This window comes from Aulostomus chinensis, chromosome 16 (genome assembly GCF_037954235.1).
Source record: "Aulostomus chinensis isolate RoL2024-O1b breed Wild chromosome 16, RoL_Achi_v1.0, whole genome shotgun sequence".
Lineage (NCBI taxonomy): Eukaryota > Metazoa > Chordata > Actinopteri > Syngnathiformes > Aulostomidae > Aulostomus > Aulostomus chinensis.
In genome coordinates, this window is record NC_141335.1 from 132070 (window position 1) to 147500 (window position 15431).

General features: G+C 45.4%; 1 protein-coding gene across 1 annotated transcript in view; it reads left to right on the top strand.

Moving 5' to 3' along the window:
• The window catches only part of ubr2 (ubiquitin protein ligase E3 component n-recognin 2), a 34971-nt gene that overhangs the window by 13346 nt on the left and 6194 nt on the right, over window positions 1-15431 (top strand). Inside the window, exons 15-29 of the mRNA XM_086181258.1 lie at window positions 1509-1692; window positions 2813-2874; window positions 2968-3078; window positions 4029-4094; window positions 4242-4358; window positions 4450-4513; window positions 5728-5852; window positions 5977-6029; window positions 6937-7039; window positions 7129-7177; window positions 8115-8269; window positions 10409-10511; window positions 10995-11104; window positions 14529-14612; window positions 14698-14879. Coding sequence (XP_086037384.1) covers window positions 1509-1692; window positions 2813-2874; window positions 2968-3078; window positions 4029-4094; window positions 4242-4358; window positions 4450-4513; window positions 5728-5852; window positions 5977-6029; window positions 6937-7039; window positions 7129-7177; window positions 8115-8269; window positions 10409-10511; window positions 10995-11104; window positions 14529-14612; window positions 14698-14879 — 1568 coding nt within the window. The remainder of the gene's footprint in view (window positions 1-1508; window positions 1693-2812; window positions 2875-2967; window positions 3079-4028; window positions 4095-4241; window positions 4359-4449; window positions 4514-5727; window positions 5853-5976; window positions 6030-6936; window positions 7040-7128; window positions 7178-8114; window positions 8270-10408; window positions 10512-10994; window positions 11105-14528; window positions 14613-14697; window positions 14880-15431) is intronic.

The window sequence follows — 15431 nt, forward strand, 5'->3', positions numbered from 1 at the left end:
ATTCAGGAGAATGGTGGCGAGTATAAATCCAGCGCCTGCATGCTTAAACGCAGATGTGTGGGAGCATTTTGGGTTCAAAGACAAATAGGAAAGTAACGATTTAGACAAAAGTATGGTGGTTTGTGAGTTGGGTCACACAAACGTTAAGTACTCTGGAAGTACCACCAACCTGCGAGCCCTCCTAAAACGTCACCACCCGGACAAGGAAATGCCACCTGAGACCGAGCCCAAGAAGCTGCGGCGTGACCCCAAACAAACCACGCTGGACAGTGACGGAGTCCATTGCTGCTTTATTAGTCAGGATTTGAGAGCTTACTGGGTGGTGGAAAGCACTGGCTTTAGGCGCCTGGTGAACGCGATGGAGACCTGCTATGCTGCTGTCACCCGTGAATTTAATTATTGACTGCCATGGTTTATTTTTGGTGAAGCTGGTGGCTAGACTGGCTAGCAGCTACCTCCTATGTTCAGCGTCAAGCTAAAAAAGCTGCCTGAGAAGGCCACCGGCTGCACTTTAACTCTCCATGTTCACTTGACTTTTCAAAAGCTTGAAAGCTACAATTTGCACTCAGTTTCAATAAACAAAACTCATTTTCTCACCACATCTTTGATTCATTTTGTCCAGCATTTGTGAGCTGCCAGTCAGAGCCTCATGTGTAAATGATGCTTTCAGTTTAGTTAATTCAATCCAAGTCAATGGAACTCACAAGATGTCACCAAAATCACTTTGCCCTTTAAAACCGTTCAGAAAAGGACGTAAGTATTGAATTGTATCGTGAGGTGAATATCGTGATAAATATCATATCGTGAGCCGAATATCACGTATCGTATCATATCCTATCGCGAGATTAGTGTGTCACGACAGCCCTCGTAGGAATACGTATGAAATTTTCAAACACCTTTTGGTTCCTGGTTTGTATTTATCTTATTTTATTCTTTCTCTTCCCATCATTTTAATCATTTCAGCTGTCTCGAATATTATACATTTTGTGATGTATTGGGTGCTTTGAAAGGTGTCAATAAATCAAATGTATTATTAATATTAGTAGAAGTAATTCTGATAACATGTTAACATAGGATACTCTTTGCTGGGCATCAAACACATCACTCCTGATAACTTATGCTGTGCTGTGTCAACAAGTGTTAGAGTGTGTTGCTGGCTTTTCCATCCTAGCTTGAAATCACACAGCCACATTGTCACATTGCATGTTGCACTGGTTGCCTTTTTATGTGAAATTCAGTCACACTGTAATTTCTGTTTCCTCTCCGCCAATGTTGTATCCAGGGACTGCCTCTGGTGAACATGCGTGAGCAGTGAACTGAGAGGAAGGCTTCAATAAGGGAACGCACTGTTAGGGTTAAGCATGAAAGCCAATTATGTTCTCATCCATACATGCATGACGGCCAACGGGCCTGGTGCACACAGTGTTAACATGATGTTCCATCAGCTTCAGCTCATCTGTCAACTTTGTGTGTGTGTGTGTGTGTGTGTGTGTGTGTGTGTGTGTCAGGAGCTTGTGTTGATCCAGGCCTACAGGAAGTGTCTGAGCGCGCTCAGTCAGTGTCACAGTGGCCTTTTAGATGGTGAGCAGCCAATCAGCCTGAGTCTGGCTGGTCACTGCGTGGAGACGTTTAGGTACCAGGTGTCTCAGGATAAAGTGTCCATCCACTTGCCGGTGTGCAGGCTGCTGGCAGGTACACGCGCGCGCGTGCACACACACACACACACACACACACACACACATACATGAGTTGAGGGTTCAGATGTCTTTCGTGTTAAACTTTTCTCAGTAAACTTGATGAACTCATTGTATTATAATAAATATTGATTTGCGGGGCGGCGCAGCTCAGAGGTAGTGTGGCCGTCCGAACCGAAGGGTCGCTGGTTCGATCCCCCCTCCCCCCTGGTGACCATGTCCAAGTGTCCTTGAGCAAGATACTGAACCTCTTAATTGCTCCTGATGAAATGGATGGATGGGCATCAGCCAAGGCCTCCTACTGTGATGAGATCAATGTATCTGATATCAGCCCTAGTGACTGGACAACTGATAAATCACCATGCTCCAATGTAAACATGGGCTCTCAACTACCTCACCACATGACACCTCTCGTTCAGACCCAGGTGGGGCTCCATCTAGTTGGCTTCGGTGGTGTATCACTGGTGTTTCACAGCCGCATTGCTGAGATGTCACTCACCTGATCCTCAGATTGTTTTACATTTATATTGTGGATGATTAAACCGGAAGGAGGTGATATTCTGCTAACCCTGGGTTTGTGTGTTCACCTGTTTTTTTGTTGTTGTTTTTTTTAACGTGTGTGTATGTGAGAGAGATCTCTCAGCTCCCAGTAGTCCTAGGGTCAATGGGTCATTTACACACACACACACACACACACACTCACACACACACACACAAAAAAGGTCTCATATGCTGTCTAGAGCCCTGTGTCGACTGAGATATTGATATCATCACAATTAAGCACTCAAACAATCCGGTATTTATTAATATACAATGAACCTAACAGAAGTGAGATAGGATTCAGGTAACCCAGCAGCAACGCTGTTGGCCCGTTCAATTGTGGACTGAAGGCATCTGTATAGACACATTTGTGTGGGACACCCGATGAGGCTCTGTGTCCTGGTTGCTGCACTAGCACCCCCTCTGGTCAGTCGCATGTGGCCGAAAAACTCCACATGTAACGGAGGACACAGTTGGTTGTCCACAGAAGGAGCACAACAACGACTAGGACTGCTTGGCTAGATGAATTGATGATGATCAACTGGGGAGAAAACAATAACATGTGCTTCCTGTGTCAGGGCTCCATGTTCTCCTCAGCAGGACACAAGTGGCGTCGCGCTACCCTGAGCAGCTTCCTTTGGTGAGTACTGATCCCTGATCAGCTGCTTTACATAACCCTTACTGATTTTGGAATGATCACTCTGTGTGTGTGTGTGTGTGTGTGTATCCTCAGGGGGAACTCAGCCCCCCCCTTCTCATTGAACTCCCCCTGCGCTGCTTGGTGCTCTGTGCCCAGGTGCACGCTGGCATGTGGAGGAGGAATGGCTTCTCTCTCATCAACCAGGTGAGTGATTATCAATCCGTGCACCGACTTCACAGGTGTGTCGACGGTATTCATTTCAAAACATTGAAAGCTCAGTTTCTAGTTGTGCATTAAATCAGCAGCAGTTGTCGGACGTGCTAGCTTGGGCTGATATAAAATGTTAACACTGGCGCAATATTAAGCTGAACATGAGATCAGATCGATATCAAATTTCACCAGTTGCTGTAAAACTTGACTTAAAACAGCTACTGCTGTGCAATTTCCCTGGCGGAGCGTCCAAAAGGGATTAATAAAGTAGTCTGTCTGTCTGTCTGTCTGCTACTTACTGCTGCACCTCCATTCACTCACCAAGTTGCTGCTAGGTCGAGGAAGTCTCACCAGATGACGACACAAAATTTCCCAACGCGCATCCTCAGGGTGGCGAGGACAGGTCTCAGTCTACTCAACAGCTGAGTAGTTGTTCATAACACAGGTCCTCAAACAGGTTCTCTGTGGGTTCCTGTGTTCTTTCTGAGTGATCATTGACATGTCTATGCAGTCAAGCTCTCAGTACTGCTAATGCCTTTCTCTAGTGTCCAATAATGTTGTCAGATAACATGGTGGTTGGTTTTGGCAGTTTTAGAATTCAAAGAAGTAGGTTCAGCTAAGGTTAGACAATTTCCATGTAGAGTTTACAAGCTTCAATCTCTATTGTTTCTTCATTGGAGAAACACTGAGGACAGTGTGATTGTGGCTTTGGAGGTATAAAGACAGAAATGTGAGCAGATGTGAGAAGAGAAGAAATGTCAACTCATTTTTCAGCTCACATCACCTTTGCCTTTAAAGCCTAATTGCTGCTGTGGTGTCACACAATCGTACCTTGTCTCTACCTTACATGACAACAAATACAGCGCTTGTTAGCATTCTGGGAAATGGAGTTCTCCGGGCTCTTGGTAACACAGGATGAACATCACATTTGTCTTCTGTTTCAGATTTACTATTATCACAACGTCAAGTGTCGAGTGGAGATGTTTGACAAAGACATCATCATGTTGCAGGTAGAACCACAACCCTACTAACCCTACTGACCTCACCTACTCTCCTGAGAGACATTGGCTTAACAGACCTGTGGATAGAAGGAGATTCTACCTGTATTCCATGTCACAGTTGATCCCTTTTGCTTTCATTGTGACTCTTGTGTTTAGGCTGGTGCCTCTATGATGGATCCAAACCATTTTCTGATGATCGTTCTTAGTCGATTTGAGCTTTTCCACATCTTCAGTTCTGCTGACTGCAGGAAGAGATACAGAGAGTCGAACAAGGTCAGTAAGACTCTACTGACTTCAGGGATGCTCATGTGACTCTGACCTGATGACCTGTTGTCCCTGGCTTTCTGTGTGTCTGGCTGTCTAGGATGTGGTCCAGCAGAACAACACTCTGATTGAGGAGATGCTTCACCTCATCATCATGGTTGTTGGTGAGTTGCTGACTTGTGAGGATGTTCATGTCCATCTCTGTGGGCCAAAAATTAGATTTATGTGCTTTGGCCAATGTTATTTTAACCAGTTTACCTGACTTATATTGACAGCAGTACAGAGCTGCAGCGCAGCTACATGACGCTGTATGTGTGCGTGCGTGTCTGTGTGTCTCCATCCATCCATCCACTTGCCAGTGTGCATGCTTGAGGGTTCAGATGTCTCTCCTGTTAAACTTATCTCAGTAAACGGAATAAAATTATCATATTATAATACATGTTGATCTGTGGCAGCAGCCAAGTCTTCCTTTTCTGTTGAGATCAATGTATCTGATATCAGCCCGTGTGACTGGACAGCTGATAAGTCACCGTGCTCCAATGTAAACATTTTTGCAGGGCTGTCGGCTAACTTTCCACAGGTTGCTCTGGTGCTGCCAGCTTTCCCAATTGCTGATACAAGCAAATGTCTTCTGCACTCTTCTTTTGGTTTGACACCAGAGCCCTGGACCAGCTTTGGCTGCTGAGTGACTGACAAAGTGGAATCCTCACAGCATGCGAGTACTCATGTGCTCATGCACATCTTTGTGGCACTAAAGTGGCAACTGAGTGGGAGATGTTTTTAGAGCCTGAGACTGAAGGTACTTCAGGCAAAGACCCTATTATGTTTGCTCGGCAGAGCAACACATTAGCAGCACTACAAACACCCACTAACCAGTGTCCCAGCCCCCCCAACACCCATGAGGCAGCTGGGCCAGATGGCCTGGAGCCGGTTTTCACATCCACACCATTCAAAACCTGGTACTAGTTCTATTTCTGTTTTTTAATATCTGCTTGGCGGTACAAGCAGAAATACTGTAACAAGCTGAATTTACAACTGCAGCACACTCCTGTGTGAGGAGGAGAGACTTGTTCCCTCCTGCAGGTGGTGAGGTGGGGAATTAGTTGGGAGGAAGTTGGCTGCCACCACTTCCTCCATCAGACCAGTGCGCTTGCTGGTGCACTGCAAAGATGCTCAGCTGCTCCCTGCAGCACCACATGAAACCTCCAGTTCTGATCCGGGCGGCGCTCCATCTAGTCGGCTTCACTGGTTTAATGGTGATTTACAGGCGCATTGCTGTGATGTCACTCACCTGATCCTCAGATTGTTTTACATAGATATTATGGATGATTAAATGTGTGTTTACCTGTTTTGTTTTTTACATGTGTGTGGGGATCAGGTGAGCGCTATGTGGGGGGTGTGGGGCAAGTGGAGCCATTTGATGAGGTCAGAAGAGAAATCATCCATCAGCTGTCAATCAGACCGATGGCTCACAGCGAGTTGGTGAAGGCGCTGCCTGAGAATGTGAGACACTCAACCTGTTTACCTGTTCATGATCCTGTCTGTCTCTTTATCTGTATTTTGCTTGTTTTTTTGTCCTTTTCATCTTTACGTTTTCAGATAGTTAATGTCTGTTTCTTGTCTTCAGGGGAACAAGGAGACGGGTCTGGAACGAGTCATTGACACTATTGCCTCCTTCAAGTCAGTCAGATTTCCAATAAACTTCCTCCTCAACACACACCTGTCCAACTCCTGCCCTCCTCAACACACACCTGTCCAACTCCTGCCCTCCTCAACACACACCTGTCCAACTCCTGCCCTCCTCAACACACACCTGTCCAACTCCTGCCCTCCTCAACACACACCTGTCCAACTCCTGCCCTCCTCAACACACATCTGTCCAACCCCTGCCCTCCTCAACACACACCTGTCCAACTCCTGCCCTCCTCAACACACACCTGTCCAACTCCTGCCCTCCTCACCAACTCCTGCCCTCCTCAACACACATCTGTCCAACTCCTGCCCTCCTCAACACACACCTGTCCAACTCCTGCCCTCCTCAACACACACCTGTCCAACTCCTGCCCTCCTCAACACACACCTGTCCAACTCCTGCCCTCCTCAACACACACCTGTCCAACTCCTGCCCTCCTCACCAACTCCTGCCCTCCTCAACACACATCTGTCCAACTCCTGCCCTCCTCAACACACACCTGTCCAACTCCTGCCCTCCTCAACACACACCTGTCCAACTCCTGCCCTCCTCAACACACACCTGTCCAACTCCTGCCCTCCTCAACACACACCTGTCCAACTCCTGCCCTCCTCACCAACTCCTGCCCTCCTCAACACACATCTGTCCAACTCCTGCCCTCCTCAACACACACCTGTCAAACAGGAACTGAATTATGGATGAATTGGTTCATCTCCTATCATAGAATGAAAAGGAAATTTGCTCTTGAAATCACACGTCTTAACACACACACACACACACACACACACACACACACACACACACACACATACAGCATGGCTGTTATTAATGTGTTTTTGTGTGTGTGCGTGTGTGTGTGTGTGTGTGTGTGTGTGTGTGGGCACACGCGCACAGGAAGCCAGGTGTGACGGGTCGAGGTCTGTATGAGCTACGTCCGGACTGGAACAAACACTTCAACCTATATTTCCATCATTATAGCAGAGCTGACCAGTCTAAGGTACGCACGGGCACGCACGCACACACACACACACACACACAAAAGTGATCATGGCATCACCAGGCTACCTGTGTGTAATGTGTGTGCAGGCAGAGGAAGCTCAGAGGAAGCTAAGGAGGCAGATGGGAGAAGATACTGGTACAGACACACACAAACACAGTACAGTACATTTACTTGACTTTGGTAACAGTTAAGCTATTGTATTAATCTGACTTTAACTGGATTTGCACAAATATACTGTACACATAAATGTGTATATTTTGGTCCTGTCCATCAGCAGCTGGTTTAATTGTGCTGCCAGGCATCATTGAGATCAGTTAGTTTCTCTAGCCAGCAGGCATGGTTCATGTCCGGGCCCGGTGCTGTCCAGCTCTTTATTCTTGACGTTCTGTCCTGGGTGTCTGCCATTGAGATGGTTCCTGTATATAGTTCTGGAATATCACTGTGGTCTGGTCTCAGATCCACTTGCCACTGAGCATTCGTGTTGTGTGATGCCTCCTTCTCGAGCACGTTTCCGTGCCAGTCACCAGATCATGAGATACCGCAGCACCCACAGATTCTCTTTTCTTTCTGTACATAGCACAATACTTGCAAAAGTACTACTCAGTGCAATAATGTATATATACTACATATCTAGTGTGCACTACTATCATGCACTTTACAAGGTAACTGCTGCTAACTCTGGGACGTATAGACCGTTCCACTGCACTTCCTCGCCTAATGTATGTTGTGTTGTTGATGTTGTTGTGTACCCAACTGTACCGCTCTCTGCTCCCTTTATTGTAACCCACGGGGATACATAAAGTTCTCTGAATCTGAATCTGGTAGAGGGGCTCAGCTGGAAGGAGACATTCTGCCACCTCCTGGGGGGGAATTTTTAAAAATTATTTCTTTCAATATCAGTGTAGATATTAATAGAGGCTGTGTGTTTTTAATGGGATTAGTGATAATTACACATGATAGTATCCAGATAGATGAAACATGCAATACCATCATGACACATCCCCACTACTCCCATCAAGATGGTATGGTCTACTTTAATCACAATGTGTATGTGTGTGTGTCTACTGGCCAGCCCTCCCCCCGCCCGTTCCTCCCCCTCTTTTTCCTCTGTTTGCCAGTCTGGTCAACCTGCTGCAGTGTGATGTGCTGCTCGCCATTGAGGGTGCTGTGCTTCAGTGGGCTGTTGAGCCCAGCGGGGGGGCCTGGACTGAGTCCATGCTGCAGAGGGTGAGACGTATACACACCAGAAACTACTTAGGGCAGCAGCAAAATGAAGCGACTCGTAAACGAGGCAACACACAGAGTAACATTAGTGTTGCCACAGCAACTGACACACACGCTTTGCTGGTCATTAGCTGTTGTAACAAAGTTTGAGTCGTTGATGATTGTCACATCTTAGCAAACCCACTGCCTCAGGACTGACAACCAAATCCAAATGTCCCCAACTTCCCTGATGGATATCGTTCATCATTATTGAGGCTACATGATATTTCCTGCTAAAATTAACAGTGTGATCATGTGATGGCATATCATCACCTTCTAAGAATAATTGCCAGTCATTTTTTGCCTAAAACAACTCCTTATGATGTTTTGTCTCCAGTATTTTATATTTTCTGAAAAACTGTGATTAGGTGAGATAAGGTGATTATTTGAAGAAGGCGACAATATACAGTTGTGTTCAAAATAATAGCAGTGTGTTTAAAAACTTGAGTAAAGCTCTGAATCCTTACAATAGTTTTGACTTCCATGCTTTGGGAACAATGCACATTATATTCTCAATCAGCACATGAAAAAAAGTATACATTTTTTTAATTGCTTAAAAGAAAATGAAGACAAATGAATATTGGGCTGTTAGAAAAATAGCAGTCTGCATTTTTCTTTATGCAAATAATTACTGTATAAACTGAACATTTTTTGGATTTAGCATTCCTGTGAGTCACTAAACTAATATTTAGTTGTATGACCACTGTGTCTGAGAACTGCTTCACACTTCTGTTGCATGCAGTCGACCAACTTCTGGCACCTGTGAGCAGGTTTTCAACCCCAGGTTGATCTGACAACATTCCACAGTTCCTCTGCATTTCTGTGTTTCTCCCTCAGAAACACCATTTTTTCTGTCACCCCACAAGTTTTTTGTCAGATTAGGGTCCGCGGATTGGGCTGGTCACTCCATAGCTCTAATTTTGTTGGTCTGGATCCAAGATGCTGCTCGGTTACTGGTGTGTTTGGGGTCGTTGGCTTGTTGAAAGGCCCATTTAAGGGGCGTTCCCTCTTCAGCATGAGGCAACATGACCTCCTCCAGTATTTTGATATTTGCAAACTGATCCACGATCCCTTGTATGCAATAAATAGGCCTGACACCATAGTAAGAGAAACATCATTCTGTCATAAAGCTTTACTGTCTTCACAGTGCACTGTGGCTTGAATTCAGTGTTTGGGGGTCATCTGACAAATTGTCTGTGCCTTGGACCCCAAAAACTACAGTGTTACTTGCATCACTCCACAAACGTTTCTCCATTTCTCTTTAAGCCACTTGATGTGTTCTTCAAATGATATCCTCTTCAGCACGTCTTTTTTTAACAGTGGGACATTGCGGGGGTTCATAGCCAATAGATTAGCTTCACACGGGCGTCTTCTAATTGTCGCATCACTCACCAGTAACTTCAGACCGTCTTTGTTTACCCTGGAGCCGATCATTGGCTGAGTCTTTGCCGTTATGGCTATCATGGCCATTCGAATGGTTGTGTTTTTTTCTTCCACGTTTCTCTGCTTTTACTTTCCATCTTAAAGTACTGGAGATCATTTTAGCCGAGCAGACTATCTTTTACCGCACTTCTTTGTATGTTTTGCCTTCTCCAATCACAGTTTTAATCAAAGTACACTGTTCAACGGAACAATGTCTGGAATGACCCATTTTTCACAGGTATTCAAAGAGAAATGCTTGTACAACAAGTGCTGGCTTCATCCTTGAATAAAGGCCACCTGACTCACTCCTGTTTTTTGACAGAATGAATGACCTCACTAATTGAACTCCACACTGCTATACTCAGGAGCAAGCGTATCAAAAATGTTGGGTCTGTTGGTTTTCTATGATTCTATTACACCTACTGGTAAATTGTTTTCCATGTAGTTATACAATTTCTACCAAAACCAATGATTGATCTGGTTAGTCATGTTGGACTGCTATTATTTTGAACACAACCTTAACTAACCAGAGACAGACCTTGATTTGACTTTACCTTCACGACAACAACTATTGATGATCTCCGCAGAAGCTCACTGACAACAGTGTGCGTGTGTGTGTGTTTGTGTGTGTGTGTGTGTGTGTGTGTGTGTGTGTGTGCGCGCGCGCGCATCTGCGTGCAGGTGCTCCATCTGGTGGGCATGGCTCTACTAGAGGAGCAGCAGCAGCAAGAGAACAGCAGCAGAGATGATGAGATCACCTTCACCTACACCTCCAAGATCACACGTCAGTATGCACACACACACAGGGACCATGGTGATAGTTTTGCCAGGGGGCCGCTGATCCAACATTTGGTTTGGAACAACTTGCACCTTATTCAAAAAATAGAAATTGGCTCCAACATCTTTTTCTTTTTTGTATGTTTGCTTCAGATGGACCAGCATTGTTACATCATTATAAAAAGGAAAATTTGTCAAAACAAGCTCAGCCACTAAAAGTACAAGTGGTAAAAATGGATAAATAAAATGGGCGTTCTTGAAAACATTCAAGAGCAGTCACTGTTTTACCGAGGCAGCTCATCTGGGCTCACCAACCTTAAGCTTCAGTTGACTTTTCCCCTGTAAATGTCCTTGTTTTTTTAGACAATATCCTTTTCAAATAACATTTTGTTGAACCTTCAAAACTTTAAACATACATTTAGTTTTAGCCTGTGAGAGAGCTCATGAACATGTAATGTGTGTGTGCGTGCATGCATATGTGCATGTGTAGGCCCCGGTGAAGCTCCCAGTACTTCAGGAAGTGTTCTGGCTCTGCTGGAGACCCTGCAGAATGCTCCTCACCTGGAGGTCCACAAAGATATGATCACCTGGATCCTGAAGGTTTGTGTGGGTGTGTGTCTGCTATGGGGAACCCTTGCAGATGATGAGTGTTTTACGTTAGGGTTGAATGATTCATTTTTTTCGATCAAATTTCAATCAATTTATTCAAAATTGCAATTTTAGCTTGATTAGCCAACGGCAAAGACTGCAATTTATGTAGTTATGTAATCAAACAGTGTGTTGCGTCTGCCTTAGGGTTTTTAGTTGTGTGATGGATAGTCATGTTAACCAGTCAGAAGTGACCTGAGGCCCGTTGCCCACCAACAATTCAGCAGGTGGTGCTGAGTCCACTGGAAACAAAAAGGACGAGGAGGAGATGCTCCACCATGGAAACTCCAATGACGGCTTGTTAGTTCCATGTTTTATCAAACATCAGTTTAATTAAACAAGGAATCAGTTTCTCTGTGTGATTTCTGATAATCCATTCTGAATGATCCACTCCATGCAGCCAGTGGTGGGGGGTGTAGCCTCAGAGCTCCACTACATTCTACATGTCTGCAATTCTACATTTCTACAATTCTACAATCCTACAATTTCATTTAGCAGACGCTTTTGTCCAAAGCAGCGTGCAACACAAGCAAGAATTCAGACTGAAGGAAAAACTTATAGTAGTGCAAAAGTGCTTCAGTTGTGATTTGGTCACAGGTACTGCCATCTAGTGGCAGAAGAAATGTCACCCCCCCCCCTCCTGTTTTTTTTTTTGTTTTTTTGGACAAACATACAACATGACACAACCCAGTTAGTGCTACATAGTCACTAAGTGCTGGGTCTTGGACCCTCTGACTGATTCTACCACAGGACAAAAAGGAGCAGAGTCAGGTTCAGTGCCTCGGTGCTCTCTGAACAATTGAGTCTTCAATTGTCTCTTAAAAGTAGAAAGGGACTCAGCAGAAGGCACAGAGTTCAGTAGTTGGTTCCACCATTTGGGAACAACAGAAGAGAAGAGTCTGGCTAGAGATTTGGAGCAGCGCTGGGCTGGAAGCACCAGGCGTCTTTCGCCTGCAGAGCGTAGTGGGCGAGAAGGAGAGTAGACCTGGATCAGGGATTCCAGGTAGGCTGGAGCCGTTCTTGGGATTGTTTTGTAAGCCAAGAGAAGTGCCTTGAATTTGATCCTGGCTGCCACTGGAAGCCAGTGAAGAGAAACCAGCAGCGGGGTGACGTGCCCTTTTGGGCTGGTTGAAGACCAGACGTGCTGCTGCATTCTGGATCATCTGCAGAGGCTTGAATGAGCCTGCAGGGAGGCCTGCCAGAAGAGAGTTGCAGTAGTCAATGCGTGAGATGACAAGAGCCTGAACCAGAAGCTGTGTGGTCTGTTGGGTCAGGAAGGGTCTGATCTTCCTGATGTTGTAGAGGGCATAATGGCAAGACCGAGAAACTGAGGCCACAACAACCTTAAAGGTCAGCTGGTCATCAATCATGACACCCAGGTTTCTGGCTGAGTTTGTGGGCACAAGTAGGCTCGAGTCAAGTTGGACACTGACCTGAGGCTGAACAGATGGACAAGCTGGAAAGACCATAAGTTCAGTCTCAGAGAGATTCAGTTGAAGGTGGCGTTCCTTCATCCATGTGGAGATATCAGCCGGACACGCTGATATACGATCTGAGACTGTTCTGTCATCACATGGCTGCTGGAGGATAGGAGTCAAGAGCAAAATGCCCAAAATGAGACGAGTAACTAGCATTTTCATCAGCTGAGCTGCAGCGCCTCCTCAGGAATTCTGGTACATTGTTGTTCACCTGCATGTAGAAAGCGAGCAGAGTCCAATGTACGTGTAGAAAGGTGCTGCACACAGAGCACATATGTTAGTGCCACCTTCCCTGAGACTGAGGAGACTATGAAGCGGAGAGGTGATCCGGTGGATCCAGGGCATGTAAATGGTAAATGTACTCCTTTTCATATGGCGCCTTTCTACCTGCGGCACCCAAAGTGCTTGCAGTGTTGTCTCATTCACCCATCCTCACACTGATGGAGCAGCTGCTGGAGCCAAAGGTTCAGTGTCTTGCTCAAAAACACTGACATGGTCACAGTGGGAAGTGAGGCTCAAACCCGAACACTAGACAGCCACTCCACCTCTTAGCCATGCCCACCCATGACACATTAGTCTCTGTCTTTACTGATGGAATAAAGCCTGAGACACAAAGGAGGAGGAAAGGCTGTTTTGAAATTTTTCTTATTTTTACTTTATCAAAGAAAGTGATTGTCACTCTCTAAAGTCATAATCATAAGCTCTAATCCTTGCATTCAGATATTGATCAGATAGGACAATAAAATAGTATTATACGGTAATAAGACATGATGTTTTAGAACTATTACACAGTGACAATTGGACTGAATTTTTGAGGAAACACATTATCTCAAATCAAGTCGCAATATTTGTCAGAAAAATCGCAATTAGACTTTTCCCCCAAATCATTCAACCCTATCAGATTTTTGATGTTCAAACATAACGAGTGTTTTACATCCAGATGGTGATGCCTACTGGTACCAGATGAGGGACTGGTCTCTGTGCTGGTCTGATTAGGTCTCAGTGCAGCTTTGATACCAATGATCACCATATCCTTCTACAGAGACTGGAACCTGTCACTGGTATTAAAGGAACCACACTAAACTGGTTCCTGGTCACATTAACTAGGTCCATCTCAGGTGGTACCAGTTAATCATGGTTCCTCTGAGACACTACAGTCAGTTCAGGTGTTCCACAAGGCTCTGTGCTTGGACCAGTCCTCTTCACCCTGTACCTGCTTCCTCCAGGTCACATGATCAGGAAACACTCCATTAATGTTCACTGCTATGCAGACGACACTCAGCTGAACTCATCAATGATCCACATGGAACAAACCAGCTGACTGAACTGGAGGCCTGTCTGAAGGACAGGAAACATGGAGGACCATCATTTCCTTTATTAACTCTGATAAACTGAAGTTCTTGTGCTGGGCCCAAACACCTGAGGACCACCTGATCTGATGAGACAGGTACCCTGGATGGCACCACCCTGGCCCCCAGCACCACCGTAGGAACCTAGCAGTTCTCTTTGACCAGGATCCTTCAACTCCCACATTCAACAAACCTCCAGGACGCCTTCTTCCATCTACGTAACATCGCTAAGATCAGACACATCCTGGCTCAAGAAGATGCAGAAAAACTAGTCCCTGCTTTTGTCACTTCCAGGCTGGATCACTGCGATTCTTACTAGCAGGCTGTACTGATGGTCCCTAAAGACTCTCCAGCTGCTGATGCACAGACCACAATAGAATTCTAGATTCATCTTCTAACATCAAAGTCCTCAACAATCAGGCACCTTCACATCAGTCAGTGCCCCTAGTCCCCTATGATCCAGCTAGAACCCTTCACTCCCAGGATGTTGCTTGGCTCCTGCTGGATTCTAGGTTTGACACCTAGAGGTGACGAATGTTTTACTTCCAGATGGTGTCCAACATTAAGACAATGAGAGAACGTTCTTCTTCCACCTCTGCCATCACCATCAGCCAGGGACACAGCCCAGAGGAGGTGAGGATCTTTTTTTCTGTTTATCACTGTCAAGTTGTGATAATGCTTATTGACTATTGAGTAATGGGTGGGTGTCTGGCTGCAGATGATGCGGGACAAAGATAAGGCAGAGAGGAAGAGGAAGGCAGAGATGGCTCGTCTGCGCAGGGAGAAGATCATGGCTCAAATGTCTGAGATGCAGAAACATTTTATCAACGAGAACAAAGAACTTTTCCAGCAGAGTCTAGAGGAGCTGGAAGCATCCACATCAGCCTCAGCAGACCTCAGGTGCACCAGATTACACCTGAAAACACCCAAACATCTGAATAATTTGGAGCTTGAAGACTCACCTTTTTTTCCATGACCGCTGCTGCCCAAATCAGAATTCGATGGTGTCTCGGTTTTGGTGGTTTTTTTTTCACAAGGCTCCATCAATCATCCCAGATAAGGTGGCAGTCGTGCTGAACAATACATTATTGAAGAAGAAGAAGAAACAGCTGTCAACCGGCCATTGATGTAGGACAGCTCAGCAGTGGGAGCAGAACACTACATAGACAAAATGTCAGACTTGTCAAGCATCTAGAAGAATTTAACATTTGCAGAGATGAGTCCCAAAACATTGAGTTCTGGATCTGCAAAAAGTATTCGGATATCATAAAACCACGACTGGTTTGGCTGATCACCTGGAAACTGTAAATCCCTGCTGAGCTGTCACTCTTGCCAGAGATTTCTGTGGCTTGTTTGCTTAGTTTGTACGACTGCATTCTATAAAACTTTGATTTGGGTGGTGCTCCAATCATTCACAGGTAATTATCAACTAAGCTTGGAAGCCCAAACCTT